Raw genomic sequence first — 27,902 nt, 5'->3', positions numbered from 1 at the left:
TCTGATCTTGCTTTTATTTTAATTTACTATTACTGTAGATAATGTTAATTTAATAATACTTAATAAAAAATTCAATTTAAAATTTTTTTATAAGCTCAATTAAATTTCTATTTGTGTAAATAATGTTGTGAAAGAAACATATTACCATTCAGTTTATCATTTTGCTCATGATTTATGACTACATTAGTGTGATTTCCGTGAGGTTAACGTTCCTAAAATGATTTACCCAAATTAAGGTAATGTTTGATCATTTATTATTATTTTTTTTGCAAACGAAAAACGTTCATAATTTTATTTTTATTCCAATGATATTTAAATTTATCGAAAATCTTAGTAAAAGTAGTTATAAAAACACAAGATGTTTTACTTTTATTTAAATTTAAAATTTAATAAGTAAAGACCTTGTTAATGGATGTATATATTTCTTTGACATCTTTTTCAACTTTAATACAACTAAACTAATTTTTCTTTTTTTGATTCAGGCCAAAGAAACTAGTACTAGTATTTATATTGGATAAGCCAGCTATTATATATATTTATACAAAGTTAAAATTCAGGGGACTACCATTCCAAAAAATCTTAAGATTTATTCTCTAGATACTGTAGTTTTTTTTATAAAGAAAAAAAAAGAGTTGGGCTTTATTTGGGCTAACAAATTGAGTGCTTCCCAATCGGAGCCTAGACCCAAAAGACATGGATTCTACTTTCTTTGGGCCACACCAACAGATTTTGTCTAGTACTACGACAATATTGAAACGATACAGAGAGCAGGGAGTTTTTGCCTAGGTTTTGGAAAGCTTAACCAACGACGACGCAAAGCTTAGCAAGCGGTTTGCAGCACAGCAGAAGAACAAGATGGAGGAGAGCAAGAAGCCTTTTCAAGTGGACCTGGGAAATCTCTTGGCTTTTAACCCTTTTCACAGCTTCCCTTCCGTCCCCACTTCCAGGTTTACTCTCTTTTTTGTGCTTTGTAATTGTAGTTTTAGTAGTAATTTGTTCTTTCTTTCTTTTTTATATCTTCCTCTTTTGTTTTTGGGGTTTTCTGTTATATGGGTATTTGTTCCTTTTCTCTTTGAGGGTATTTTTCATTAACAAAATGATAAATTTCTGGTGCAAAGGAGATTCGGAGCTATGATATCAATTATAATGGACATACTTTGGATACCATTTTTTCCCCCAAAGTTTGTTTAGTCCTTTTTCAAAGCATAGACTGCCCTTTGTATATTTGATTCTTTGGTTTGTAAAGAAGTTGATCCTTACGTGTTACTTTCTTGATCTTCTGTCTGCTGCCCAATATGCTTAGGGATGAGCTAGTTAAGGCATGTCTAGAGGAGGGTACCAAATTAGTTCAAGCAGTTGCAGATAGTCTTTTTAACTTACCTTCGACTGAAGATGTAGATGGGCCGCTTGTTAAGCTGCCTTCCCCAACAACAAGACTTCCAAGGGAGAAGCATGTAAGCCTAGCCATTTACTTATTCTCTTTTGTACTACTGTAATTAAAGAATAAGTATCTCCTAGCCAATGAATCTGAATTTTATCTATTTACTTATTCATTTGCATTATAAAATCTATTTTTTAAGGTGGCCTGAAGCCTGAAATGCTTTGTGTGGTTGTGTTTTCAGCTTCCAAAGCCTAAGCCGCCTACAAAATGGGAGGAGTTTGCTAAAAAGAAAGGTAATCCATTTCACCAATCATCTGAAGTCTATATGGCTATTTTAGAATTTTGAGTTTATCCTCATTTCCCCTTTTCTGAAGATCATTCTGTTTGCTTGTCCCCTTTTGAGATATCTTGTAGGTATAAAGAAACATAAAAAGGACAAAGTTGTATGGGATGAACAAACTGGTACATGGAAACGTCGCTACGGTTATGATCGTGTTAATGATGATAAAGACATACCCATCATTGATGCCAAGATGACTGATGGTGAGTATGAATGAATTGCTGCCTTATAGGAGATCAACCAATAATATCTATATTTGACTTTTTAATTGTTATATTATTCCTTGGGAATAAACAATTGTAAATGCCCTTTTAGGTAATAAATGTACTACATATTGAAGTGATAGGCCTTATAAGTTTACAAGTATTGGACATAATGGACCAATTTGATTTTGTTGATCATGATTGTTGCTTTTTGCAGAGCCAGGAGTGGATCCTTTTGCAAAAAGACAAGATGATAAGAAGAATCGAGTTGAGAAGCAAGAGAAGAATCGCCTGCAGAACTTGAAACAAGCTGCAAAAGTTGGTGCTTTGCCAAGGTTTTGCCCATCCATTGTTTACTAGTTTTATATATATGTAGAAATTGCCATTGTTATTTTCAAGGCAGTATAGATTTTTCCTTTTCATTATCCTAATCATATTTCACCTTATGGGTATAAATAAGTCTCTCATTAGGTTTATTCTACATTTAACATCGTTAATTCTGCTCTAACCTGTAACTCCTGTTCTTTGATTGATTTCCCTTATACCTTAACATCTATTTCATTTTACTGGTTCAAGGTTTAGCCTGTGTTTCCAGACCATGCCTATAGGAAGTTCTTATAGACGTCATGGGTTGCGTTCTTTTCTATAGGCAGCATTTCTCTGTCTATATTGCTCTAGTTATTGATGAGAATATCTGACTGGTTATTTTAGCTTGTGTAAACTAGATTTTTTGTTGTGTTCATTGCTCCTGGTCCAGTTCTTGCAACTTCCAAGAGGATACACTTCTGATTGCTGCCATAACCCATTTCTTTTCTTTCTAATTTCTGGTTTTAGAGTTTGACTGTTAGTTATGTTTTTGTCGAGTTGTTTTTGATTTTGAAATGGTTTACTGCAGCCATGTTCAGCTTGCTGCTACAGCTTTGCCCATAACAGGAACCCAAGTTCCACCTAAGAAAGTTACTAAAGATGAATTGGGGAATGTAGCTGGGATGGCTGCTACTTCTACAGCCAGTGGTGGGAAATTCGATAGGAAGTTTCCAGGAGAAAAACCTGCTAAAAAGCAGGGAAAGCACCGCAAGGTTTGCACTCCTGGCCTTTGCTTCAATGTAATTATTTCTCAAAAATAATAATGGCATGCTTCAATAATTTGTCTTCTATTTTCTTCAGTTCTTACCAGTCGTTGAGGGATCAGGGATAGGCTCACGAGAGAAGGAGCAAACTGAGAATGTTCTGAACAAGCTAATCTCTAAGCATTCCCATGAGATACTTAATGTTGACAAGGTAAGTGTGAGCCATGTAGTTGGGTTCATCTGGTGGTAAATTTGACCTTCCATATGGAAATTTGCTGATCATCTGAGCCTGTGTTGTTTTGAAATCAGGCTGTTACCATGTACAATGTGAAGAAAGAGAAGAAAGCAAGGAATAGAAAGAACCAAGAAGGGAAGTCCTCATCAGGTTCAAACAAGTTGAAACCGAAAAAGCAACTTCATAAGAAGACTGCAAAGAAAGGATCAGGATCATCCAAGAAAGGGAAGGCAAAATGAAATTATTAGTTGGTAATCATTTTGGTAAGCTTGTAGAGATTCGGGTAAGATACAATCACAATTTTCTTTACTGGGAACAAGAGAGTTATATGTACCAAATGTTCTGACAATGTTTTAAGACAGGTTAAAATTTTCATAGAATTGATTCTGCTGGCTCCTCTTGAGTCCTCCCTTTCTTTTCTCTTCTTTGCTTCATGGCAACGACTACTACAAATCTCAAGGCTAAGAAAAATCTGCAACCCCCACTTTAAAATTCGGGTTAGCTGGACAAGGCAACGATGGTGATACTGGAATTGCTTTTAACCGCGAGCTAATCAGGATTCTTAAACCAGAATTTTATCGGCAGTCTCCGTGTGGCTCAAAAGATTTTTGAGATCTGCTTATCAGTGCTTGAAGGTTCCCCTGGCTCAAAAGTATAAATTTTATCTGAATCTTGTAGCAAGAAATGCAGTATCTCGTTCTGAGATTCAATGAAAAATACAGACAAAGAACTGCAAAATTTTGAGTTACTATTTCCTTGTCCTCCTTTAAAACGAGTAAATGTAGAGCAGTAACAATCCGTGAGACAAGGTGATTGTCGCTGTCGAGGTTACTATAGTTGTTGTCCTGTAATAAAATACTAGGAAAAAGCAAGGTACTTTTAGCAATAGTAAGCTTCACCGGAATACACCAAAAAGGTGAACAATTGGAATAACGTTGAAAAATATATCTACCAAAAAGACGTTTCCTAGTTCTATTCAATGTTCTGAGCCATTGTCCAAGGCTTAGTTTACCAAACGTAAAATTGAAACACAAGTATTCAATTAACAACTCACGCTATAAGCAAAGTTTAACAACATCAAATTTGGAGAACCTACCCTTTTCCAGAAGAGGAGGGAGCGGGTAGGAGGGAAGCAAACGATTTTCTTTTATAGTAATATAAAAATTGCTGCAATTGTTTAGTCATATAATCTTAAAAGTCAATCAGAATCGTTCCAATGTTTTACAAAAGAGGAGAATTGAATTCATTTATTTCTCAAGTATGTTGTTTCATTCCATGTATGTGATCCTGGTTTTGGTAATAATACATAGAAAGCGTTTTTATTGAATTGACCTTCCACGCCCCTTGAAAATTTGTGACCGTTCTTTCCAGCGAAGGAACACCTTTTAAAAAAGAGCTTAAGCCGACACTCTAGACTACACTATTCATCAGCTGAACCATATTCTCTTAATTCTCTTCCGTCTCCTCTCTAAAGTCTTAACTTTTGGCTTTGGAGGGAGAGGGGAAGAGAGAACCTCCTTTCCTCTCCACTTCATCAAACCCATCTGGTAATCCCAGTAAACCTCGAATATTTCAAATACCCTTTATTCTAAATTCTTTATTCTTGCAGCTGTTTCTTCTTGTATTCCTCTAGAAATTCCTTTTTCTGTTTTCTTAGCCAATTTATTCAATACCCATCTGCTAAAATTTATTGGGTAAACTTTTTTGAGAATACCCATTTGCAAAAAACCATTTCTTTACAAAACACAAGTTCATCCGTGTACTTTAGGACGAGAAAGGCGGTTAATTTCTTTTAAGCTATAGACTAATGGCTGCTGAACAGAGTTTACAAGTTGTTCAACATGGCAACAAAGACGTGGTTTTTAGTAGTTCTGGTATTAAGATTGAATGCTCTTTTTCTCATAAGAGGGTTAGTTTGAAAGCTCATGGCTTTTTCGCAAGTGTTAATCAAGCTGGGATGGGATTTGCTATCTCACCAAACTCTCCGACTTCGCTGGAGAATACTGCAAAGTTCCCCTATGCTAGCCTACATACACAATTTGTTTCAGTCCCTGAACCTGGATTTCAGCTTGAGAAGGTTCCACAACTGCTGTTGGATGATGAACTTGAGATTGCTGAGAGGGTGGTGAAGAAGAAGAAGGAGAAGAAGGGTGGCTTGAAGTTGAGAATTAAGATTAGAAATGAATCATTGAGGAGGTTGATGAGTGGGGCAGTTGCAGGTGCTATATCTAGGACTGCTGTAGCTCCATTGGAGACCATTAAAACGCATTTGATGGTGGGGAGTTGTGGGAATTCTATGGCTGAAGTGTTTGATAACATCATGAGGAGTGAGGGATGGAAAGGCCTGTTTAGGGGCAATTTGGTGAATGTTATTCGGGTTGCGCCAAGTAAGGCTATTGAGGTGTGTAGTTAAGGACTTCATTTCTTACGGTTAGATTTTTTTATTGTTCATCATGTTTTGGACTTTAGTAATCACTTGCTTGGTAAATTGTTTGCACACCATTGTGTGGTTCTCGTCCTCATATGCTTCCTTTATTTACTGATCTGGTATGTATTTTCCTTTTTGTGTGTGTGTATTTTGACGTTTGAAGGTCTAATTTTCATCCTAGGATCTTTGGTTTGATTTTCTTTATTTTGTTTTTGTGTCTCGAGGCTTGGTTTGTAGGTCCATAAATCTCAAGATTATTAGCTAGACATCTACTGGATAGAATTGATAGGGCTGTCTCTTTGGTTGCCAAAGAGGAGTTACCTACCATGCGTCTCTTACTGTTTTCTGTTGGGGTCGTAATGAAATTGCCATGTAAAATCAAGGTTGTTTTGATACTTGATGGTGGGATTGCCTGCTATTTTACGTGGGTAACATACAAGAGTAACAAACAAAGGGATGAAGAAAAGACCCTAAAATCAAACAAGAAAATACAATCTGAGAAGGATCAAGATCTATCGAATCATTTTCTTCTCCCCTTCTTGTTTCTCTCTTTATTGGTTGCCGTATCTGATACAATAAGGCTCCCCTTAATAGGCTTATATGGTCAAGATTAATTTCTGGTTTTCTTCTCTCCCTTCCTTTCATCTGCTTGTATTTCCTCTTTGGCAAATCATCTGATGAGCAGAAGACGTGTCCAGACAAATTGTAGCAGCCTTCTTCCATTTGTGTTGTTGGTTCCTTTATGTCGTTGCCCATGTCTGTACATATCTAATTCTGGTCTAATTCTCTAGGTGTTTTACAAAAACTATCTTGCATTCAACTGATTTAGTCTTTATCCTAAAACCATGCTATAATTTGTCTTTTATGAACAGTAAACGCTTATCTTGTTGGTGGAACCTGTGTGCAGTTATTTGCATATGAGACTGTTAAGAAACAGTTGACACCTGAACATGGGGAACAGCCCAAACTCCCTCTTCCAGCCTCATTTATTGCAGGTGCTGTTGCTGGAGTTAGCTCTACCTTGTGCACATACCCTCTGGAGTTACTCAAAACTCGTTTAACTGTCAAGGTGAGCATATACTTTGGGAAGGACTGGTAAACTAATGAACATTGCTAATTCTTTATGTAAAGTATCTTTACTGCGTACCGTTTTGTTCTGATTGCAGGAAGACTACAAGAATCTTTTGGATGCCATCGTAAAAATTGTGCAGGCAGAAGGGCCAGCAGGACTCTGCAAAGGCCTTACTCCTAGTTTGATAGGAGTGGTTCCTTATGCTGCCACTAATTATTTTGCGTATGATACATTAAGAAAAGCTTATAAAAAGGCTTTTAAGAAAGAGGAAATTGGAAATATCATGACTCTTTTAATTGGATCAGTAGCTGGTGCAGTCTCAAGTAGTGCAACTTTCCCACTTGAGGTAGCTCGGAAGCAAATGCAGGCTGGGGCTATTAATGGAAGACAGTACCAGAACATGCTTTATGCTTTGACAAGCATAGTTGAGAAAGAAGGAATCCCAGGCCTTTATAGAGGCTTGGGCCCAAGCTGCATGAAATTGGTCCCTGCAGCTGGGATTTCATTCATGTGTTATGAGGCGTGCAAGAGGATACTAATGGAGAAAGAATCTCTATGATATCCCTTGAAAGTAGTGCTTATAGTTTTGCTACATGGGATTACGGAGAGGAAGTAGAAGCATGGTAATGGAGAAGCAGTCTGCAATGTTTTTTGTGTTTTAGATTTTGATAATTCTTTGGAGAGAATTATCTCTATGTAAGATGCTTCTTTAATTGGTTTTCCAGGATAATTTCTTCGTAATTTGGGAAATAAAAAATTCTACTTCCATTTCTTCTGAACTTGTTGGGGCGCCATGGTGATTGGAACGTCTTCCAGTGTTTGTACCATTGCATGCTCTTCACTGCAGAGGAGCTGGAATTCAATGAAAAACAATTTTTGGCTGTATCATATACATTAGAATTTTTGTGCACTTCCATCTTAGAGTGGAAACACAATTTTTGTTAATAAAAATATGTTGATGTGAAATAAATAAAAAAAAAACACATTCAAATGGTCAAAGTGACTAATAACTTTATTTTTATATGTTATTTTACCAATTAAATTAATGTCACTTTATTGATAGCATCAAACTTAACAATTGACTTTCGTGTATTAAATATTAATACAGATGTTTAAAGAGCCCAACTGCACAGATGAAGATATCCAAAACCATGTTTACCTCTTTGCAAGGAGAATGATGATTTGATGTGATAAGTGAAATAACGCAATTTTGTCCCTGCATATTTTTCTTAAGCTCCAAAACGCATAGGATGGGGTGAATTCAACCACTGATCTCGGAAGGGAAAGGGCACAAGGGGATTACATGAAAACATAACTGCCAAAGGTGCAGTGTTATGTGAGGAAAGGACCACTTCAAATTGCAGCTTTAGTATTCTTACATCCCCTTAACGGTTGGAAACATTGTGCAAGCCAGATCTTAATTGCAACAACATTAAGTCATTAACTACCAATATGTGAAGAAGGTTAAATCACAATTGTCTTTCATCTACAAAGGCAATAGTTCAGGATGATACCAAGATTGCATAAACATATTGAGAAAACAGAAGCCAAATAAATCAGTTAACAAAATTGAATATTGAAAAGAAAGAAGATTTTTTTTTTTAATTTACCATCCTAGCAAGACCAAGATAACTCAAACACCTACAATGTGTAAAAAACCTAAGTGTCTGAACCAATACTAGGGCATTAAAAACTGACCACAGAAACTAACAACAAACTTCTTCCAAGTTTCAACTCTGCTCCTCTCCATCCACAGCATCTCTTTCTTCAGCAGAAGCTGCCATTAATTCATCAAAGTTTTCTGTCTTTCCCAGCAATATCTCAATCTGAGAAAGAACATCAAAAACATATCTATCAATACTCGAGCTAGGAGGAAGAACAAAACTCAGCATTACAATGATTAACACACTATGATTAAATAAGCACCAATAAAAGGAAATGTCAATAATACAAAATTTGATTGAATTTCCCTATATCAATCATAAAATTTCACTTTATTAGGAGAGAGAAAATGTATCTCAGCTTGCAAATATGTTTTTGCATAAACCATGGCATATCCAAAAGGAAGCATGAAAAGCTAATGCATGAACTTACCTTTGCTTTTTGGACAGGCCGCCCTCTAGAGTCCTCCTTCATATCAACTGTTGAGGTCATGATCTCTGCACAGGTGCAGGTTGATTCCCATGATTATAAGGACTCAATAGTTATATTAATGCATGCTTTTCTTGAAAAAAAAAAAAAAGTGGAAGTCATCTTACTCTTCTCAACAGCCAAACCATTGTTTTTCAGAATTTCTGCAATCGTGACAACCGTCGCAATTGCTGCATATATGATACAACCAATAAACAAATGATTTAGTACAATTCTCAGAATGTAGCACACACAATAAATTTAAGTTCATCGATGAAAAATTAGATCCAAAAAATATACTAGAAGCACCAGCAACATAAATATTACGTCACAAACACTTTGCAGTAGAGAAAAAAAAGTTGAGGAATGCTTCAGAGCATCTTCAGTGCACAATATCCTCATATGAGCAGGTGTAAAACAAACAACTTATCAATAGCTCCTGAGTTAAAGCAAGAGGAAGAGTGACCAGATTATTTAAAAAAATCTGGTGCCATAGCCTTCATGGAAATTATAATTTACAAGTATGTACTGAGCCATACAGCTCCAATAAGTAGTGACGATAAGACAAATTAAACAAAAAGCAAAACCCATATCTGAGAATAATCCACTCATATTCAGATCTGAGAAAAAGGTAAAATGAAATTAAAGTATAAATTAGAGAACAGAAGAAGTGATTAATACCCATGCCAAGTGCGGACAGCTCCACCTCATTGTGCTGTTGCATATACCTCTGCAACCAAAAAGATAAAAAGGTTATCCTAAGATGATTGTAATGCATTAATAAAGAATTTAATCCGCTCAGTTGTAGCTAACACCTTAAACCTAGATCCCTAATAGTTAAAAAAAATTTCCAGATAAGGAAAAACCTAAAATCCACCGAAATTTCTCCGGTGTTATTCAAATTCAGCAGATTATTTTCACAGAATAGGATGCAAAATTAAAAAGGAGAGTAAGCAGAGCTGGGCAGAGAGTCTAGGAGAAGTAAAAAGGAAGAAGAAACAGGAGAAACCTTGGCGAGATTAACGTAGAAAAACAAGGGCTTTTTGGTATTGGAGACTTGAATCCGGTTCTTCTTGTGGGAATCGGCGCCCAAGTTCATGTTGTTGACTCCTTGGGTGATTTCTTCCATTTTGAGACCTTTGCTACTCAAACCCTAACACCCCAAAAACCTCTGTCTCAGTCTCTGCGTATTGCAGGATGATAAATGTGCGGAGGAACAAGTGAAACACCGGGGACAGCAGAGCAGAGAGTGAAAATGGAGGCCCCAACAATCTAATTGAAAGCTTTGCGCTTTATTTTTTGAGCGCTGTTTTAAATTGATGAATCCTCTTGTGGTGGCTACTGACTGGCTAGGGTTTCTTGGGAACTGGCCTTTACGATAACAAAAAAAAAGAAAACACCTTAATCGTAGTAATAATTTTTATTTTATTATTACTACATAATTTCTTTGAACTTTGAAGGTCCAATAATATTCTTTAAATAATAATTAAAAGAAATAAAAAATGGTTTCTTTTTTCTGTGGAAAGTACATTATTTTCTTCAAGAATAAAAATTAAATTATTACTTTAATAACTAAGTACATTTTTTCTTATTTTCTCATTTAGAATTACTTTCCATTTTACTTAAAAAAACGTTACTACTTTTTCTTTTTTGGCATCCAATCTTCTCTGCTCTTTTAGATACGTTTTGTCTAATTTCTTCATTTAAAAAATTGTGCCCCCTTATTTTTTCTAGCGCATCAATTCCCATCCATAAAAAGGGGATTTGGATTTGGATTTGGTTTTGGTTTTGGATTTGGATTTTTTGTGGTGATTAATCTCTCTTTGATATTCCCAAAAAGCATAAAACCTCAAAGCCCAATCAAGGAAAGGAGACTCGTTCACAAGCCCAGTAAAGTTGATTTGATTTGGGATTTGACCAGATGACGGCTCCGGTTGAGACCGACTCAAACCATAGTTACAATCTGACGTCTGAACCTTTTAAAAACGACACGAAAGTATAGAAATATTTAAGTTCTTGGCAGGACTGAGAGTGGACGAGTCTGGCATTGGTACCACATTTCACAATCGTTGGCTTATAACTTGATTATACAGTAAACACAATTCCAAGATAACATACTGCTTCGCATCCAATATGATAAGTAGTAATATGAAAATATAGATGTAGATGGAGCTTCACAGCTTTCCCAGAAATAGTTCCTTCAGAACAAAAGACATGACCAACAAACATGGCAGCCATTAAAGTCAGCTTCTCCATATGCTAACCCCATAAGAGTCTGAATAGGAGTTCATCAGATCAAAAAGAGGGATGTTGAAATATAAGTAGTAACATCCCCAAAACCAAAAAAAAAAAAATTGGTAAAGATTTTAGTATATCTCTGGAACCAGGTAGATATTTTAACTATGAGAACTGTGTTTCTGAAGCCTATGTCCAACCTATACTTAGGTCTTCAAAAGCTATTGTATTCTAAGCTATTCATATACCATGTCTATCAAACGAAGCTACAAACAAGGAGGATGCAAGTCTATTCCCATCCACTGGCAACAACCTGCCCATGACTATATGCATATTCATGTGGCCCAGCACCATCAAGATTTTCATTCCTTCCAACCAAATAATCGGCATTAGCAGATGTGGTACAAGGATCAGCATAGATGCCAGCACTGCCAAGAAAAGTTTGGGCGTTAGCACTAGCAGCAGCATAATAATCACCAGTGGCAGAAACAGGGTGAGTATCATTGTAAGTGCTCGAGTGGTAATTGTTCTCATTCCCAGATGGAAAGCCCTTTCGGAAGTCATAACCACCAAACTTGCCTCCAACACGTTTAGCCCAACCTCCACCGCTAAAGGAGGAATTCTCTGCATATTGTTTTAGCCAAGATGGCACTTCCTGGTTTGATTCCCTCATTAATTCAGCCAGTGACTTTGCAAGAGGCAGGTTCTTGTCACTGAAGAATGCTGTAGCCAGGCCACAATTCCCAGCACGGCCTGTTCGCCCTATCCTGTGCACATAGTCATCTATGTTTTTTGGCAAGTCAAAGTTAATGACATGTGCAACATGAGGGATATCAAGTCCTCGTGAAGCGACATCCGTAGCAACTAAAATTGGAGTGGCACCACTTTTAAAGGATCTCAGAGCTAGCTCTCTTTCCTACAAAAATTTGATAAATAAACAAAATTTTATAGAGGCACTTGTAAAGAAATAGATCAAATTGAGTAGATTAAATTTACAATTACTTCATTTTGTTCTTCCACCTTGAGGAAACCAATCATATGATGATCAAAATTGCTTCTCCCATGAATTGATTTTAATGCTTCTAAATACAAACTATTAACATAGAAAGCATTACTTTTTCCAATTAAGATGATTGTTAACTCCATGAAGAAGACAGCAGTAACATATTATATTAATCTAGGCATATTAAGGTGGCAATATTACAATAAAGCAAGGGATAAACTATGATAGCAAGCTAACCATCTGCACTTTGCCACCATGTATTGCAATTGCTGGAAAACCATTCCTTGACAACCAGTGTTCCAACTCATCTGCGCCTCTCTTTGTCTCCACAAAAACAAGAGTTAAAGGATGCTGCAAAATATTAAGTAGGATCCGTTTATCAGCAAGTTTAAAGACAGAGGTGTCATATAATCCAACATGTTTGAAGTTTCCCGCCAATTTCTTTGAAAGCCAAAACTATTACATTGCAAATAAAGGCAGACACTAATTGCACCTTACTACGGCTTCCATTGGACTTTTGAGCATGAAGAAGATTCAAAAGGTGGTTTCTTTTGTCCATATCCTGAACTATTTCAACTCTCTGTACAATCAAATCTGTGCTTGAACCAACCCTTCCAACAGCCAGAAATACATAGTCTGAGAGGAAATCAGAAGCAAGTTTCTACAAAACAAAGATAAGGAGTTTACAGGGAAGAAGACGAGCACATTAAAATGCAGGTTACATGATGTGCACAAAAATACGAGTTAGGCTAAAGCAGACCACAAATACAAGAATAACCCACCTCATTATTGCTCATATTCTGATATCATGAAACAAAATAATTTTGAGAACTTAGCTAACAAAATATAATGCACATCAGGATAGAGTGGAAACCTGTATTTCATCAGGAAATGTAGCACTGAAAAGCATTGTCTGCCTCGTCCCAGGAGGAGGCATGTCCATTTTCTCAACAATCTTTCGAATCTGAGGCTCAAAGCCCATATCCAACATTCGGTCTGCCTCATCTAAGGCTAGATATTTTATCATCCTAAGAGAAACTCTGGCTCTCTCAATCATATCCACCAACCGCCCAGGAGTTGCTACTAAGATGTCAACACCTTTTTCTATGTTACGAAACTGAAAAAACACAACATTGCATCCAATACACATTAGATCATACATAATGATTGAACCGCACAATCTGTGGAGACAACAAATCCGCAGAAAAGATAGAATAATTAGTCTCACAAACTCGTAAAGAAAAAACCCCACTGAGCACTGCATCAAAGAGTGCCAAAATGCAATAGCATACAGAGCCATAAACAATATTTTAATTGATTGAAAGAAAAAGTATATAGACTCGAGAGAAGCACCCAAACCTTTTCATTGAAAAGAGAAGAACAAAAACAACGCAAATAGTTGCAGGTCATAACGAATTTAAGATCACTCAAAAATCAGCATCATTAATACCAAAATGGATCATGGTGAAGCTAAGGCAAAGGATACCTGCTGAGAAATAGGCGTCCCTCCATATGCAACAACGATTTTAACCCCAGTCCTATAAGCAAACTTCTTTGCCTCCTCATGGATCTAATCACAATTAACAAACCAAACCAAACAATAATACTAAAATTCCAACAACTCCAGCAATTAAACAGAAAAAGAAAAATCAAAGACCACCTGACAAGACAACTCTCTGGTAGGAGCCAAAATAAGAGCAAGAGGACACGCCACCTGGCTTCCACCAGGAATACTCAGCAACAACCGATCCTTCAAAACCCCACAAATTATAGGAAAACAAAACGCAGCCGTTTTCCCTGACCCAGTTTGTGCACAAGCCATCAAATCCCGACCCGCAATCACTATAGGAATAGCATGCCGTTGGATTGGAGTTGGCTTCAGGAACTTGCACCTCTTTATGTTTTGCTTCAAAACATGCCCCAAATCGATCTCGGCAAAGGTCTGCACCGGCGGCGGTATGTTCTCGCCGCTTGCTTGTACAGGAATGTCCTCGTAGGCGCCGAAGTTGGTTTCGTTTGTTCCTTCTGCGGTGTCATCAATGACCTCTAGTTCATCGAACTTTTCATCGTCCAAGTTTGGTTTTTGGCGGTTGGTGAACGAGGGTCCACGGCCGCGGCCTCGACCTCCAGAGTTCCGAGCGGTTTGAGGCAAGCTGAAACGGTTGTAACGTGGGCGAGTTAACTCAGGGGTGTCAGCATCAGTAAAGACAGCATTCGCGTTTTGGTGTCTCAAGTGAGGAGGGAGGTAGCGAGGCCTGCTTGGGCGAGTTTGTTTCCTGGTTGACTCTGTAAACATATCATTCCGAGTCATTTTTCTGGTGTTTTCTTTCCCTTTCAGTTAAAGCTTTAGGAAACAAAACCGAGCAAAGACTAAAAAGCTAAGAAATGTTATGAACCGGAAAGGGATTTCTGGTTTTGTGGGTTTTGAGAAAAAAATGAAGGGTCTGTAGAGTATATATAGGTGTAGTAAAAAAGGCGTAGAAAAACGAGCTGTTTCTGTTTCCCTATTTGTTTCCTTCCCCAGAAAAAAAAATGGAAGTCTGCCTCCACTCTCCAAGAGAGGGGACACGATTGTCAAAGGGAGAAAGCAAAATGGCGAATCTCGGAGATAGGAGAAAAGGTGCGTGAAAGGATTTGTACGATGGTTATTAACGTTTCATGGGAAGGGGTAACGTGGGAGGAGGACAGAAAAGGTGGAATGCTAAATGGCTTGCTACGTGTGTGGGAAAGGAAATATCTTTGGAGGTGGTCACGTGTCGAGATGGTATTGGTTGCTATTATAGCCAGCTATTGGGCTTGGAATATGGGCCAATTTGTTCTTCTGCCCTTTCATGCGGCGAATGGATGAAGAAGGCTGATCATGGTTTTCGATCTTCATTGCATTTTCGTCGTCTTAGTTCTCTTCTTTTCTTGACATAAACTAGGTTGATTACTTCATTTCTGTTGCACAATTACACAAGCAATTAATATTACAAAAGATAATTCCAATTATTATGTCACATTGAATGAAACTATGAAGGGTGATGTTACTGTAAATGATGGGACCTATTTTCCCTTTTGAAAAACTTCAGCAATAAAGCCATTCTTGAGCAGAACCAAAGGTACCTTTCTAAACTTTCAGAGGAGCAAGACTACAAATTTCTTCTCACATGAAGGTCACAAACTGAAACAATAATGGGTTATGGCTTGTTGCCAAAGAAGTAAATATTTCCTTTGTTTCAAAAATTATTTTCAAGTTTCAACCCTCAACAGTGGCCTCACTTAAGCCCTGATGGAGTAGTCTACCTTTTGGTATGCCCACATGTTGCAGGGCATTGGCTCTTTAGTTGTTCATGGCACTGAAAAAATGACCAGAACCTGTTGGGGAAACTGCATTGTCTTTGTTAAATGTCATGTTGTTTGTATGGCATTGTCAATTCAGTGTCACTTTTTTTTAGCTTGTCAAATTCACAGGAAAAAACTCTTCCAAAATCAGGAAAGAACAAAAAAGCTGAAACATTGATGAGAAATACGACTTGGAGCAGGGATCAGAAGTTGTCTTCTATAGGTAGGGAGTGAACAGCCTTAGCTGTGAGGCACTGAAGAAAGGAGTCAGATGCTGCAGTAACCCGAGCAGGATGCTTTTCTGCACACCATGAAATACTAGTAGAGTGCAATGGTTAAGTTATACGAACATCCATATTGCTCTCATAAAAAGAAAATTCATCAATAATTTTCATCGGGAGTTCAAATTATGGGGCACCCTCCAGGATTTCTTTTGCTCGGGACTTAGTCTTACATTGTTCATCCTGTTTTGAAGAAAAAGCACACTGTAATGCTAAAAAATCATCAATGGTAAAGTTGTCCTCTAAACCCTCACAAACCTCAGCAGGAACGCTTGAAATGACTAATGAGGAAATTAAGCATTGTAGGAAGAAGACAAAAGAGAGGGTTTTACATCATATATTCACATGTGTTGCTTTAATGGCAAACTTGCCTTTGAGGGTCATAGGCTTGTTGCAGTGTCTACTCTGTATATAATGCAGAGACTTGAGAGTGTAACAAAAAGACGGATTTATCCACATATAACCACAAGGAACAAATACTAAATTAGAAAGAGACACCAAGGCCCCCTTTCCTTGAACGCCGTGGTGGAAAATGGTCTTGCATTGAGCATTGTTGAAAGTTTGAAGCACTAGGAAAAATGATACATTAATTCAATCCAACGCCCTCAAGCATTAGTTGTAAAAGTCTGTAATAAAAAAAAAAGGGTGCTTAAAAACATTTAGGAAATTATCTGAAGAATCTAAAAAGGCTAGAAATGGTAGCAGCACTATCCCATGGACATGGATATCCCAGCCATGGCACAATGGCGGCCTACCAGTTACCCGCTAGTAGGCTAGTAGTGATTTTCAATTTTTGAATTGAGAACCAGGACATGGCCAACAACCACAGTGCTGATTACTCTGCAATTCTGTTGGGTTTATTTTCCATGTTTCCTGACTTCGCTTTCAAAAAACAGCGGAAGGGGACCGTGCAGGGGATCACATCGTTTTGGGTTGCTTTAATGCCAATCTGGTTCTGGGGGGACTCAGTGTACCAGATGCCTGTGCGGCTCAGCCAGTAAAGATAAAAAGCTGAACCTTGACGTACATGCAATGGCTACCTGCCTCTAGTATCTTCAGAAGAAAGCTCCGCTACACAACAAATTGAATTTTCACGAATTCGAGTAAAAATGGGATTTTAGAGGTGAAAAGTGAAAACTACTACAAAAAGCTAAATGATACCCCATACGTGACTTTAGTCAACCAACCATATTGTCTCACATATATAATTTTGTTTCAACATTAAGAAAAGGCATGAGGGAATATTATTCATAAATACTTCGCCGTCAAGATTAGGAATCATAACGGCCCAAGGGAACAAACAAGCACGCATAAAACACATGCTCATGTACCCATTTCTGAGCATTTGAAGTAAAGATTATAACATCATCAAACCTTTCATAGGAAGTTCTCAACAACCGTTGCTGGCAACCAAGGTCTTCCACAATTGCATCAATTGCGACAAGCCAAACATAAAACATATATAATTGAACAATCGTGTATACATGAAAATTACACCATATGTATTGCTTCCTCTTAAATATGCATGTAGACTTCGATGGAAACAACTCATCTCTCTGTTATTTGGTCAAGATCATCTGATCATGTTATAAAAATGCCGGTTTAGCTTGCGAAACATTGTCTGTGGAGCTACTTTCTCTCAATAGACGCTTCTCTTCCTCCTCAAGTCTTTGCAACCATTTTAGTCCAAGGTCACATCCAGCTTGTGCTGCTACTTGAAACTGCTCTTTTGCCATTTCAGCTGGGTCTGATGAAAGGCTTTCTACATTCTTCCTTGCTCTTTTGGCAGCAGAACCCCTCTTTGAACTCAGTTTTGTTAGGCATTCTGGGACTTGAACACCTGAGAAGTGGCAGGGAGAATAGAACCATTTTAGAATTCAATTCAGCATATGTCAACCAAAACTAAGATGTAAATAAAGTTTCCACTTCTAGATGGGCCCTGTTATTATGATAATAAATGATCTCCAGATACAGATAACTACCAGTTAAATTCATATCTATCATTAACTATTAAAAAATCAGCCGCCATTTTGTAATATGTTTCTCTTTTATCTTCAATTTGACTCTAATATGAATTACAAGATAATATGATAACCTTCTGAAAACTAATATGGTGTCAAAGGAAAATTATGAGAGGTGTGCGCATTTAACCTCTAAGTAGCAGAGTTCCATATGCTATGGCTGCTCCAGCATGTCCCTGCATATATTTAAAGGATAGAAGGTAAGATCTGTTCATTATAGTACACACCAGTTGAAAAAATAATAATAAGATTCCACGTATGAATTAGAACTTGTAACTTTCTTGCTTTTTGCCGATAAAAATATTGGGCAAATAAAATACAAATGATATACCTTATCATTTTATAGCACCACAGTTAGTTAAAATAAAAATAAATCTACTTTTGCCACTGTTTATAGGAAGGAAATTTAATCAGGCACCATGGACTATCACCTACAACTACCACCAGAAGTTGGCGGGAAATTCTGGCACGAATTGCTCATATAGAAAAGGAATCCCATATCCTTTCATTACAGACATGTTCATGATTTAGATCTTTCATTTTCAAGTATAACTATTTGATTTTGTTGAGTTGAATTTGGAATAAAGTATTAAGAAATGCTTTATTTGGTAGCTCAAGAGGTTCAATTAACAAAGTTCACAATTCCCAATTCGCACTCCATGAACACTTAGCTATGGCATTCAACCTGAAGAAGTCCTTCCAAAAGTTCAACTAACTTCCAATAAAGTAGACTGTTAATCTGGATACCTCTGTTGGACCAATTCCTTACTCAACAGACCCAAAACCAATTTTGACGATCATGGAAGAATTCCCAAGCATAAAGGATCCATGTGCGTTAAACAAAACCACAAGTTATAAGAATAAAGAGAAGCCTTACTTTCTCTGATGCCCTGTGGAAACACCATAATGCCGAAGCAATGTCTTTCTTCACACAGTCCCCTGTCAAGTATACAGAACCTAGAAGGTAAAGAGCACCTGGATGCAACTATGACATAAGGAGTTTTAGTAAGGCTTTGAGAGATATCATAAAGGCACATATAGAAGTGACTATTAAAGAAATGTACCTGGTCAACAGCTTTTTCCAAATAATAGAAAGCTTGTTGATCTGATTGGACATAGTCATTCTGTCCAAGAAAACAACCCAGAATATTAAGTCAAAAGATATCATGTGCAGTGCAGACAAACTTACAAATTACAAAGACACAATTAGGAAGTAAGATCTCCTTAAAAGAGTAATTGCTTAACAAAATTTGTTAAATCAATATTCGCAGTTCATACAAACTGCTTAAACTACTATAGTAGTGATATTTTAGGAAAAAAGGAGCCTAACCTCAATTCTTAGACGACAACCCAATTCATATTGTGCATCAGGATCACCCATATCCGCAGCTTCGACTAACAAAGCAGCTCCTCTATCATAATAAGGCAGTTAGTTTTAACAGTCATATGCATAAACATAGTCTAACCTAACTTGTAATATTAACAAGATGAAATCAGCATAAAGCATCCAATATGAAAATCAAACATAATATATCATATGCATAAAAGCAAGAATCACAGACAAACATTCAAAGTTTGAAATGTATCAGCACACTAAACCATCAAAATTTCAATCAATGTGTGAGCAAAAATGATTTCAATACAATAAGTAAACAACCTTACTTACATGGCTTTACATGCTCCAGGAACATGGTACTTCAAATGCAATTTGGATAACCAATACCTAGCATGTGTATTGGAATTGTCAGCCTCCAATGCCAACTCAAAATTCTCCTTTGCTGCCTAAAGCATTAAAATTAGAAACATAACGAAACAGAAAAATTTTTGCAATGAACAAAAAAAAAAGTTTCCAATTCCCATTTAGTACCCTAAGGAGAGGAATGAGGCGTTTATCATTGCGCTCGCAGTAATCAATGACTCTGTCAACTTCTTTCAAAGCACTCCACCCTTTTGCTATCAACTCCATCGCTTTCTTGTTCCTGCTATGCATCTCTCTCTGTAACAACAAGAAACCCACAATTGGAAATTAACCATTCAAATGAAAAATGGATTGGAAAAGTGAGAAAATTAAGGGAAAAAAGAGAGAAAAAGACAGATGACCCACGTGTGGGTTGAACTGAACGAAGCTGAGAATGGCATGTTTCACTGTTGATTTTGCGAAGAGCGGTCTCAGCATCTTCACTTCGGGTGACTGAGTTGGGGAACTGAGCGGATATGGTAGCTCTTGGCGAGTTGCAGGGTCAGTAATTTTACTGAAGCCCTGATGCATTTGCCTCTTAGGCTCTTACTTTGAGTGGTCCCAATGGCCTAACCTTAGCCCAACGACATTGGACCGGATGATCCATCTTTAGTTGAAACCTATCAGTTTGATGTTAAACGACTTACTCTAGGCTTCTAATTTAATTAAAAGACAATATTTAAAAATTTCATAAATTATTCAAAAAAAATTTTAAAATTTTAATATTTGATTAAAATTTTATATTTTTATTTTAAATTAAATAAATTTTTATATTTTTATTTTAAATTAAATAAACTCTTATAATTAATAGTATCATAATCTAACACTTTATTTAAAAATAAATCTTTGTCAACCATTTATTAAAGTCGAATCATTACATGCCATTTGGCATTGGTCAGCCAGTCGTCACTATTAGGACTCTGCTTGGGGACTGTAGACAAGGAGTTCGATTGGGGAAAAATTAATACTTTATTAGTAAAATTAGGTTAAGTATTAATGCTTAAGTGGAGAAGGAAAAAGGACATGTGCCTTGTGCAGACAAGTCAGCTTGGCTTAACTGTAGTCTTATCCAAAATTTTGGACAATCAAACTCTGAAACATTTTGAAATTGAGGCATAAAAGGAAAGCTGGATTGAAAACTAGGGAGAATTTTTGGAAAAAAACGAGAAAACGTTTAAAAAAACCAAATCTAACAAAAAAAATCCCATTTTTCCTCCAACTACAGCAGCAATCAAAAAAAAAAAAAAAATCCTAAGTTCTTAGCAGCCAACCACCCTAGCCACAATCAAAAACGAAAGTCAATCAAAAAACCACAATCAACAACAATAAAAAATACATACAAAAAATATACAAAAAGGAGAATGGGAGGTCCGATCTAGGTAGAGAAAGGGAGATTTTAGGGGCTAGATCTGCCGATCTACGACGGGGGGAGAGAGAAGGAAGATTGGAGTGAAGGTCGGTGGGGAAGCTATCGGCGGGAAGAGAAAGAAAGAGAAAAGAAGATGCCGGCCACTGAAAAGAAAAAAGAGAGAAGAAAGAAAAAGGATAGAAGAAAGGAGATAAAGAAAGAAAGAGAGAGAAGGAAGAAAGAAAAAGGAAAGAAAAAAGGAGAGAAGAGATCGGCGTTAGGGAGAAAGAAGAGGAAAAAGAAAGAGAAAGAGAGGAAGAAAAAGTAAAAACAAAAAAAAACAAAAAGTCAGCTTGGGAGAGCACCTAAACGGTGCCGTTTCAAAGGAAGAAAATTTTTCCTTTTGGCCCTCCCACGGTGCAACCGGTAGAGCAAGCTTGGTGGGCTATGCACAGATTATTTGGGTCATTATTAGAACCCAAGTCAGGTAAAAATCCAATCCTTTTCTTTATAGACTCATTATGAATTATGTTATTTGGATTTAGTCCAATTCATTGGGTTGAATACGGAATTAGATGATATAAAATTAAATTAAATTACTTAATATAGTGTCTTAAAATTTTTAAATAATTTTTTTTAAAATATGGAAGTTAGTATAAACAATAAATATAAAGGTGAATGTTGATAGTGAAAATAGTATAAAATGTTCTAAATAGTTTGTTAGTCATAAAAAAATTAAGATTTAGAAGAACGTATATATATGTAAAATAAGTAAATAAATAGTAAGAAAACCAATGATAGATTTAGCTTAGTTAAGAAAAATCATAATAATAATAAGTGAATGAGAAGAATAAGATAAAAAAAAGAGGAAAGAAAAAAATATTTATATTATAAATATATTCAAATACTTATAAATATAATATATAATAAAAATAATACATGATAAAAATATAAAATTATAAAAAAAATAAGATGGCTATTTTAAGTAATCCGATAATAGGACTTTACCTAAAAAGAGGCAAAGAGTTACTTCTTTCGGGTGAATTTCTTAGATGCGGAGTTCGAGACGGATTTTCATCGAAGTGTCGAGATAAATCCAAACTCTAAACTCTAATACCCGTTAACTCAAATAATCATTGTCAAAATATAATAAATAATAAAATACATGATATAAATATAGTTATTATAAAATAATAATAATAATGAAATAATTATTTTGAGTGATCCGAGGATAGAATTTCACCTACAAAAGGGTAAAGAGTTGCCTCTTTCGGGTGGATTTATCAGGAGTGGAATTCAATACGGATTTTCACCGAAGCGTTGGGATGAATCCAAACTCTATACTCTGATGCCTATTAACTCAAATAATCGTTGCTAAAAAATAATATACATTAAAAATAATAAAAAATAATAATATGAACAAGGGAATAAATTCTCCTAAATTATTAAACATATAATTGCATGAATAACGAACTAATTAAGTTCATAACGCGTTCATGTAGACATCATCATTTTATCTTGTCATAGCACATCGCGATTATTTGTTAATGGGCGAAAGTTCCGATGATGGGATTTCCTTGAGGAGCTTGTAGAGACAAGTTCTTCCAGGGATATCTCTAGGTGAGGAAAATTTCGAGACTTCACCAAAGCATTGGGATAGTCTTCGAATGATTTTCCAATAAAAGATGGTCGACCCCATTATTTAAAACAAACAAACCATGACATCATTTTATGCTTGCATCATGTGCATATGTAAAACCGAATAAAAGACTCAATCAGTCAACTTGATAAAAATTAGTTAATAAGAAAGGATTAAGGAAATATACGAATAAAATCAAAAGTAAACTATAATAAGATAACTTAAGATTAAATGGTACCGTTTGTGGAACGGGCACTACGGAGGGGCTAACCCTTCTCCGTGTGTAACCGTACTCTCGAACCCATCTCTAAAAATTGTAAATCAGTTCTCGTTCTTTTGACGGACTTAAAATTAATTTAGGACTTCGTCGATTAGAACAGAGTTAATAGATGACCAATCACACTTAAAAAAAATGACTGGTGGTGACTCATAGCTATTTTATTTTCGCCCACGTCTAGCAGACGAGTTTTCGGACTCGAAACGTTATGACAGCTTAACAAAATAGGGTTAAGAAATCTAAAATGTGAAAACAAAACTAATTAAAATAGCAAAGATAGTTAGATAAAAAAAACAAGGTATGAACGTATTGAGGATGATGATAATGACGTGATAAGTTAATATATTATAATTAATAAAGACATAATATGTTAATTTAATATGATAAGATAATTATATAATATTTTTTATCTTTTACATTAATATCAGATCAGTGTCATATAAATATAAAATAATAAATAATATTTTAATTAATAATAATTAATTAATAATTAATTATAATAATTTATTTGATCAAATATAAAATCATAAAGACTTAATTGAATATAATAAAATAATAAAATTTTATTTAAGTTTTTTAAATAGTTTAGGAATTTTTTTAAATATTATGTTTTTAACTAATTCATTTGAATAAACATAAATTTTTTTATATATTTCTCTCCCTCCTAATTTTTCAATCTAGTTGTAATATTGATTTAACTATAATATACCACACTGTTTTTCTATTCAAATTTTGAATATTTTAGTACAACTCTTTAAATACTTATTCTTCATTCAAATCCCAATTATAAAATTTGGTTAGTTGCACCAAATCAGCAAGTAACGATAACATGCCTTGTTTTTTTGGATCCTAATTATCTTTGCTTTTTTAATTTTTTTTTTTTTTTCACATTTTAGATTTCTTAACCTTGTTTCGTTAAGCCAAGCTAACCTATCTCCACAAGTCATGCCATTATGCCATTATCAACAAAATACATTGATGGCATTTGATACTTTACAATGTAATTTTATTACAAGTAATATAATTACAAGTAATGTAATTATAAGCATTATGATTGTAAAGAATATAATATTACAGTGTTTGGTAAATAAGTAAAATAATGATTAAAATGCAGGAAAAATAATATTGTAGTTTTTGGTTTATAAATACTTTATCGAGAATATAATGTCAATTTCTATAATCATATTTATTATTAAAATATAAGTTTAATATATTTATATTTTTAATTATTAAATTTTATATAATATGATTTTTTTTGTTAATGGGAGAATCTAATTAATAAATAAACATTACAAAAGTCTGGGCCATCCAGTCTCAAGGCCTAATTTATCAGCTAACAATAGTGAAACTATATCAGAATGAGGAGTCTCAAATATGTGAAGACCCAGTGGAAAATTATTGTGGTTGGTAGTGTTGGGATGAGACCTGCAGCCAATTGAGATTGGTTAAGGCTTGATTCCAATCATGCAACAGTATCATTCATGTTGAATGATTAGAGGTTTTTCTTCATCAATAAGACATCAATTATAATGAGTTATAAGACTAATTTGTTGAAGTCTTTGAGATTAATATGCCTTGTAAGGAAACTGTAATGGGTTACAGTTATGAGATTCCTATGCATTAAAGCATAATCTCAAAATGTTCCTAGTCAATGTATCATTGAGACTGGACATCAATGATGCTTAGAGACTGGTATATTCTATGTTCCTTACTTTGGAAGTAAGCAATTGATCTCATAAATTGAAGTATAGAGATACTTGAAACTAGAATATAGGTGCTTGCTTGGGAGAGCAAGTTTACTGAACGTGACTCGCCATGAGAGGTGCATTTGGTAATATACTCTAGTGTCTATGCAACACTTCTCATGTGTCAGTCGTGTAAATACTCCCTAGACTTTAGACACCAAATTATCTTATATGTGGAATGCTATACTTTGATTTCATCCCTACGAGTGCCTAACCAAGGATGCTAAATTAGGATGCTTTTGGGTATAGTATGAAGCATATGAAGGTAAATGAGAGGTCAAGATAGGAATTATCACCTCAAGTGTTTTAGAGGACATATCTTATTAGTTCTTGGTTAACATTAGCTTATTGAAGTCCTTGGCCAAGGTGACATGGAGATTATGAAAAAGGTTTCATAACTCTCTATAAAGCTAATGCTATAATTGCAGGAACAAATATGGAGGTCAATAAGAGTAGACACTGTACCAAGCTCTTATTATCTTCGAGATATATGATGAAGGAATGAATTACACTGATAGACAGTACACTGAAAGGTTGTCAAAGAACCCTAATCACCTCAAGTGTTTTAGATGACATATCCTATTAGTTCTTGGTTAACATTAGCTTATTGAAGTATTTGGCCAAGGCGACATGAAGATTATGAAAAATGTTTCATAACTCTTTATAAAGCTAATGCTATAATTGCATGAACAAATATGGAGGTCAATAAGAGTAGACACTGTACCAAACTCTTATCATCTCCGGGATATATGATGAGGGAATGAATTACACTGATAGACTGTACACTGAAAGGTTGTCAAAGAACCTTTTGACTCTCCCAACAATTGAGTGACCATGATCCATTGCTAGATGCCAATATTGGTCTATGAAATTGATTATAAATTAATTGATTGAAATTTATATTAATCAATTAAGTCATTAATCAACTCAATTGCCAACATGTTGTGAATCTAATGGATCACACACAATGATTACATTTGAATAAAATTGGGAGAGTGAAGATTTAAGTTAGACTTAAATCACATGTTAGGTAATTAACTTCTATAAACTTAATTAAAAAAGTTTAATTAAGTTTTTGGCATAATTATAAATAGTTATAACTAAAAGGCCTTGATTGCAAAATATAAAGGAAATTAATTTTGATTTAATTTTCAAGGACTTAATTAAAAGAGTTTAATTAAGTAATAGGCCCAATATCATAATGTGTTATAATATTGAGGGCTTAATTGTAAAATTAAAGTTATTTTAGCCTAACTATATAAATCACCTTTTAACTATTTTTCATAAGAGAGTTTTTCACAATTGAAGAAAATATAGTTTTTGTCAGAAAAAGAAAAACTTTTTCTTTTTTTGCCACCACTCCCTTTGTGTGAAAGAGAAAATTGCTTATGAAGCAATTTTCAAGAGAGGTTCGGCTAAGATTGTAAAAAAGAAGAAAAAGACAATTGTCGTCATCTTTGCTAGCACAAAGTATAGTTAAAAACTCTTTCCTTGGTTGAAGGTTCAAGTGCAATCGTGTGTACTACCATTGAAAGCCAAGCACTTAATTGACTAGGGTTTTTGCTCCTTGTGGTGTTTGTGAGATTGCTTCAGAAAGTGCCATCGTGATTACGAAATTACATGGCAATGTAGCTTTCTAAATAATAATTTATTTTGTGCTTTTATGTGTTAAATATCACCAAGGTGATCTATAGGTGGAGGCATGTCTTGATTGTTTAGTTATAAATTTTAATTTTCTTTCCGCTGCGTATTTTGAGCATGCCGTCTATAGCCAAACCCATTAGGTAGCCATTCAGTCTGCACAGCTATTAGCTTCACGGAGTACGCGAGTGAGTGAGCAAGACCAATCTCGCTGAAGAAGCTCCTGTATTGACTCCACAATGTTAGAGTATGGATCCAGATGAGATATTGGTTGGTTTATCCTCTAAATAGCAATTGTCGAATTTGTTTCTGCCAAGACCTTTCTAAATCCTCTGTTCCAACATAGTTCAAGTCTTTTTAGAATTGCCCAAAGCTTTGCTCCAAGGGGGAAGGAAATACCTATATTGAAAGCAAATCTCGATAGCCAGTTTCCTTGTTCATCTCTTACTAACCCTCTAGCAATAGCACTTCCAGGTTGCCCTTTAGCACTGCCATCCACGTTCAGCTTCACATAATAAGGATTTGGTTTAACCCAAACGGCAGGGGTTCTGTAATGCATGCTTAGCTCACCGCAATGTAGGATATCCCAAGCTTCCTTAGCCTTCAGTTAGATCTTTTGTGCTGCATTAGCTGGCTATTGAAAGTCTGTTTCAAATATACTAAAATTCTTTCAGTGCCAAAGCATCCAAATCGTGTGAATAAAGATACCACTCCAGGACAGATCATCATGGAGGGCGTTACAAGACATAATCAATTGGATCCATGCCTGCAAATCTAAAACAAAGAAATCCCTGGAAGTCAAATTTGGTTTAATTGCTAACCATGTGTCTCTAGATGTGGGGCAATCACGCAGAGCATGGATAAGGTTTTCTGTTTCATTATTGCATCTATTGCAAGCACTCGAAGTGCCTAAATTTCTTGACATCAACCATGCTGCTATTGGAAGAGATTCATGTAAGACACGCCATATGAACATTTTAACCTTTCTACAACTTGTTAAACACCATACTTGTCTCCATTTATTGTGCTCAACCAAATTTGTTTCAGATGGACTTTCATAACCAGATATATTTGTAATGTCATATATTTTATTTTATTTTTTTTAAAAGATAATATAAATTTTATTAATCGTCACCGTGATTATTGAAAATAATAAAAAATATCTCTTAAAATCTATATATAAAAAAATAAATTATAACATTACAAAATAATTTTAACAAAACAATAAAATAAAGAAGCAAAAATATCTTTAATAACATTATAGAGTGTAATACAATTTGATAATATTGATTTTACACTGTAATTACATTACATCTATTAATTATAATATGATTATATCATAATAATTTATTATAAAATAAATATTATAATATAATTTAATTAAATACATTAAAAAAATATACTTTTGCTTTCTCGTACCGTTATCATTTCTAAAGCTCCTTCTTTTCCACTTAATCATTAATACTTAACCGAACTATCCTAATAAAGTATTAATTTTTCCCTAACCTAACTCCTTGTCTGCGTTCCCAAGCACAGCCCTAGCAGTGACGACTGGCTGACCAACGCCAAATGGGATGTAATGATTCGACTTCCATAAATCATCGACAAAGTTTTGTTTTTAAATAAAGTGTTAGATTATGATTTAAATTAATGGTACGTCATCTTTCACGTGATAGAAAAACATCAATCTGTTAAAAAAAAGGAAATTACCAATCAGATATCTGAAGAGTGCCACGTGTAGGCTAAAGAATCGGAGTGTGCAGCGTTAAACCATCACCTCGAATCTTGAAC

At 35.3% G+C, this 27,902-nt stretch overlaps 5 protein-coding genes across 5 annotated transcripts; 2 read left to right on the top strand and 3 right to left on the bottom strand.

The window, feature by feature from the left end:
• Positions 1-756: 756 nt before the first annotated feature.
• On the top strand, positions 757-3,624 carry LOC18588740 (ribosome biogenesis regulatory protein (RRS1) family protein). Its single transcript, XM_007013351.3, has 8 exons — positions 757-947; positions 1,304-1,454; positions 1,623-1,674; positions 1,796-1,924; positions 2,142-2,259; positions 2,820-3,003; positions 3,092-3,205; positions 3,304-3,624. The coding sequence occupies exons 1-8, from the start codon at positions 856-858 to the stop codon at positions 3,466-3,468; spliced, it is 1,005 nt and encodes a 334-aa protein (XP_007013413.3). The 5' UTR covers positions 757-855; the 3' UTR covers positions 3,469-3,624.
• A 1,008-nt stretch (positions 3,625-4,632) lies between these two features.
• Positions 4,633-7,508, top strand: LOC18588739 (adenine nucleotide transporter BT1, chloroplastic/mitochondrial-like). The gene is made up of 3 exons (XM_007013350.3): positions 4,633-5,630; positions 6,565-6,726; positions 6,824-7,508. Exons 1-3 carry the CDS (start codon positions 5,037-5,039, stop codon positions 7,286-7,288), a joined length of 1,221 nt encoding a protein of 406 aa, XP_007013412.3. The 5' UTR covers positions 4,633-5,036; the 3' UTR covers positions 7,289-7,508.
• Positions 7,509-8,274: 766 nt separating this feature from the next.
• LOC18588738 (uncharacterized protein At2g34160-like) lies at positions 8,275-10,254 on the bottom strand. Its single transcript, XM_007013349.3, has 5 exons — positions 9,869-10,254; positions 9,541-9,589; positions 8,988-9,050; positions 8,824-8,888; positions 8,275-8,555 (listed from the first exon to the last, which is right to left on the bottom strand). The coding sequence occupies exons 1-5, from the start codon at positions 9,986-9,988 to the stop codon at positions 8,460-8,462; spliced, it is 393 nt and encodes a 130-aa protein (XP_007013411.1). The 5' UTR covers positions 9,989-10,254; the 3' UTR covers positions 8,275-8,459.
• Positions 10,255-11,040: 786 nt separating this feature from the next.
• Positions 11,041-14,761, bottom strand: LOC18588737 (DEAD-box ATP-dependent RNA helicase 52-like). The gene is made up of 6 exons (XM_007013348.3): positions 13,758-14,761; positions 13,584-13,667; positions 12,972-13,214; positions 12,591-12,758; positions 12,335-12,448; positions 11,041-12,010 (listed from the first exon to the last, which is right to left on the bottom strand). The coding sequence occupies exons 1-6, from the start codon at positions 14,406-14,408 to the stop codon at positions 11,384-11,386; spliced, it is 1,887 nt and encodes a 628-aa protein (XP_007013410.3). The 5' UTR covers positions 14,409-14,761; the 3' UTR covers positions 11,041-11,383.
• A 2,162-nt stretch (positions 14,762-16,923) lies between these two features.
• LOC18588735 (binding protein) lies at positions 16,924-20,079 on the bottom strand. The gene is made up of 8 exons (XM_007013345.3): positions 19,828-20,079; positions 19,591-19,719; positions 19,390-19,505; positions 19,054-19,135; positions 18,788-18,847; positions 18,601-18,708; positions 17,854-17,899; positions 16,924-17,542 (listed from the first exon to the last, which is right to left on the bottom strand). The coding sequence occupies exons 1-8, from the start codon at positions 19,990-19,992 to the stop codon at positions 17,289-17,291; spliced, it is 960 nt and encodes a 319-aa protein (XP_007013407.3). The 5' UTR covers positions 19,993-20,079; the 3' UTR covers positions 16,924-17,288.
• Positions 20,080-27,902: the final 7,823 nt, after the last annotated feature.

Source organism: Theobroma cacao, chromosome 9, assembly GCF_053813885.1.
Source record: "Theobroma cacao isolate CCN51 chromosome 9, ASM5381388v1, whole genome shotgun sequence".
NCBI classification, from domain to species: domain Eukaryota; kingdom Viridiplantae; phylum Streptophyta; class Magnoliopsida; order Malvales; family Malvaceae; genus Theobroma; species Theobroma cacao.
This window is presented reverse-complemented; position numbering and strand designations above follow the sequence as displayed.

Excerpts from the sequence above, each read along its gene's own strand:
- LOC18588738 (XM_007013349.3), bottom strand. The coding sequence starts at position 9,988 with ATGGAAGAAATCACCCAAGGAGTCAACAACATGAACTTGGGCGCCGAT. Across the intron at positions 8,889-8,987 it reads TGGTTTGGCTGTTGAGAAGA|AGATCATGACCTCAACAGTT; the intron begins GTAAGATGACTT and ends GCACCTGTGCAG. Across the intron at positions 8,556-8,823 it reads GGCCTGTCCAAAAAGCAAAG|ATTGAGATATTGCTGGGAAA; the intron begins GTAAGTTCATGC and ends GTTCTTTCTCAG.
- LOC18588740 (XM_007013351.3), top strand. The coding sequence starts at position 856 with ATGGAGGAGAGCAAGAAGCCTTTTCAAGTGGACCTGGGAAATCTCTTG. Across the intron at positions 948-1,303 it reads CCTTCCGTCCCCACTTCCAG|GGATGAGCTAGTTAAGGCAT; the intron begins GTTTACTCTCTT and ends CAATATGCTTAG. Across the intron at positions 1,925-2,141 it reads TGATGCCAAGATGACTGATG|AGCCAGGAGTGGATCCTTTT; the intron begins GTGAGTATGAAT and ends TGCTTTTTGCAG.
- LOC18588739 (XM_007013350.3), top strand. The coding sequence starts at position 5,037 with ATGGCTGCTGAACAGAGTTTACAAGTTGTTCAACATGGCAACAAAGAC. Across the intron at positions 5,631-6,564 it reads CGCCAAGTAAGGCTATTGAG|TTATTTGCATATGAGACTGT; the intron begins GTGTGTAGTTAA and ends ACCTGTGTGCAG. Across the intron at positions 6,727-6,823 it reads AAACTCGTTTAACTGTCAAG|GAAGACTACAAGAATCTTTT; the intron begins GTGAGCATATAC and ends TTCTGATTGCAG.
- LOC18588737 (XM_007013348.3), bottom strand. The coding sequence starts at position 14,408 with ATGACTCGGAATGATATGTTTACAGAGTCAACCAGGAAACAAACTCGC. Across the intron at positions 13,668-13,757 it reads CCAGAGAGTTGTCTTGTCAG|ATCCATGAGGAGGCAAAGAA; the intron begins GTGGTCTTTGAT and ends AATTGTGATTAG. Across the intron at positions 12,759-12,971 it reads CATTTCCTGATGAAATACAG|AAACTTGCTTCTGATTTCCT; the intron begins GTTTCCACTCTA and ends TTTGTTTTGTAG.
- LOC18588735 (XM_007013345.3), bottom strand. The coding sequence starts at position 19,992 with ATGCATCAGGGCTTCAGTAAAATTACTGACCCTGCAACTCGCCAAGAG. Across the intron at positions 19,720-19,827 it reads TCGTTCAGTTCAACCCACAC|AGAGAGATGCATAGCAGGAA; the intron begins GTGGGTCATCTG and ends TTGTTGTTACAG. Across the intron at positions 17,543-17,853 it reads TGGAACTCTGCTACTTAGAG|GTGTTCAAGTCCCAGAATGC; the intron begins GTTAAATGCGCA and ends GCCACTTCTCAG.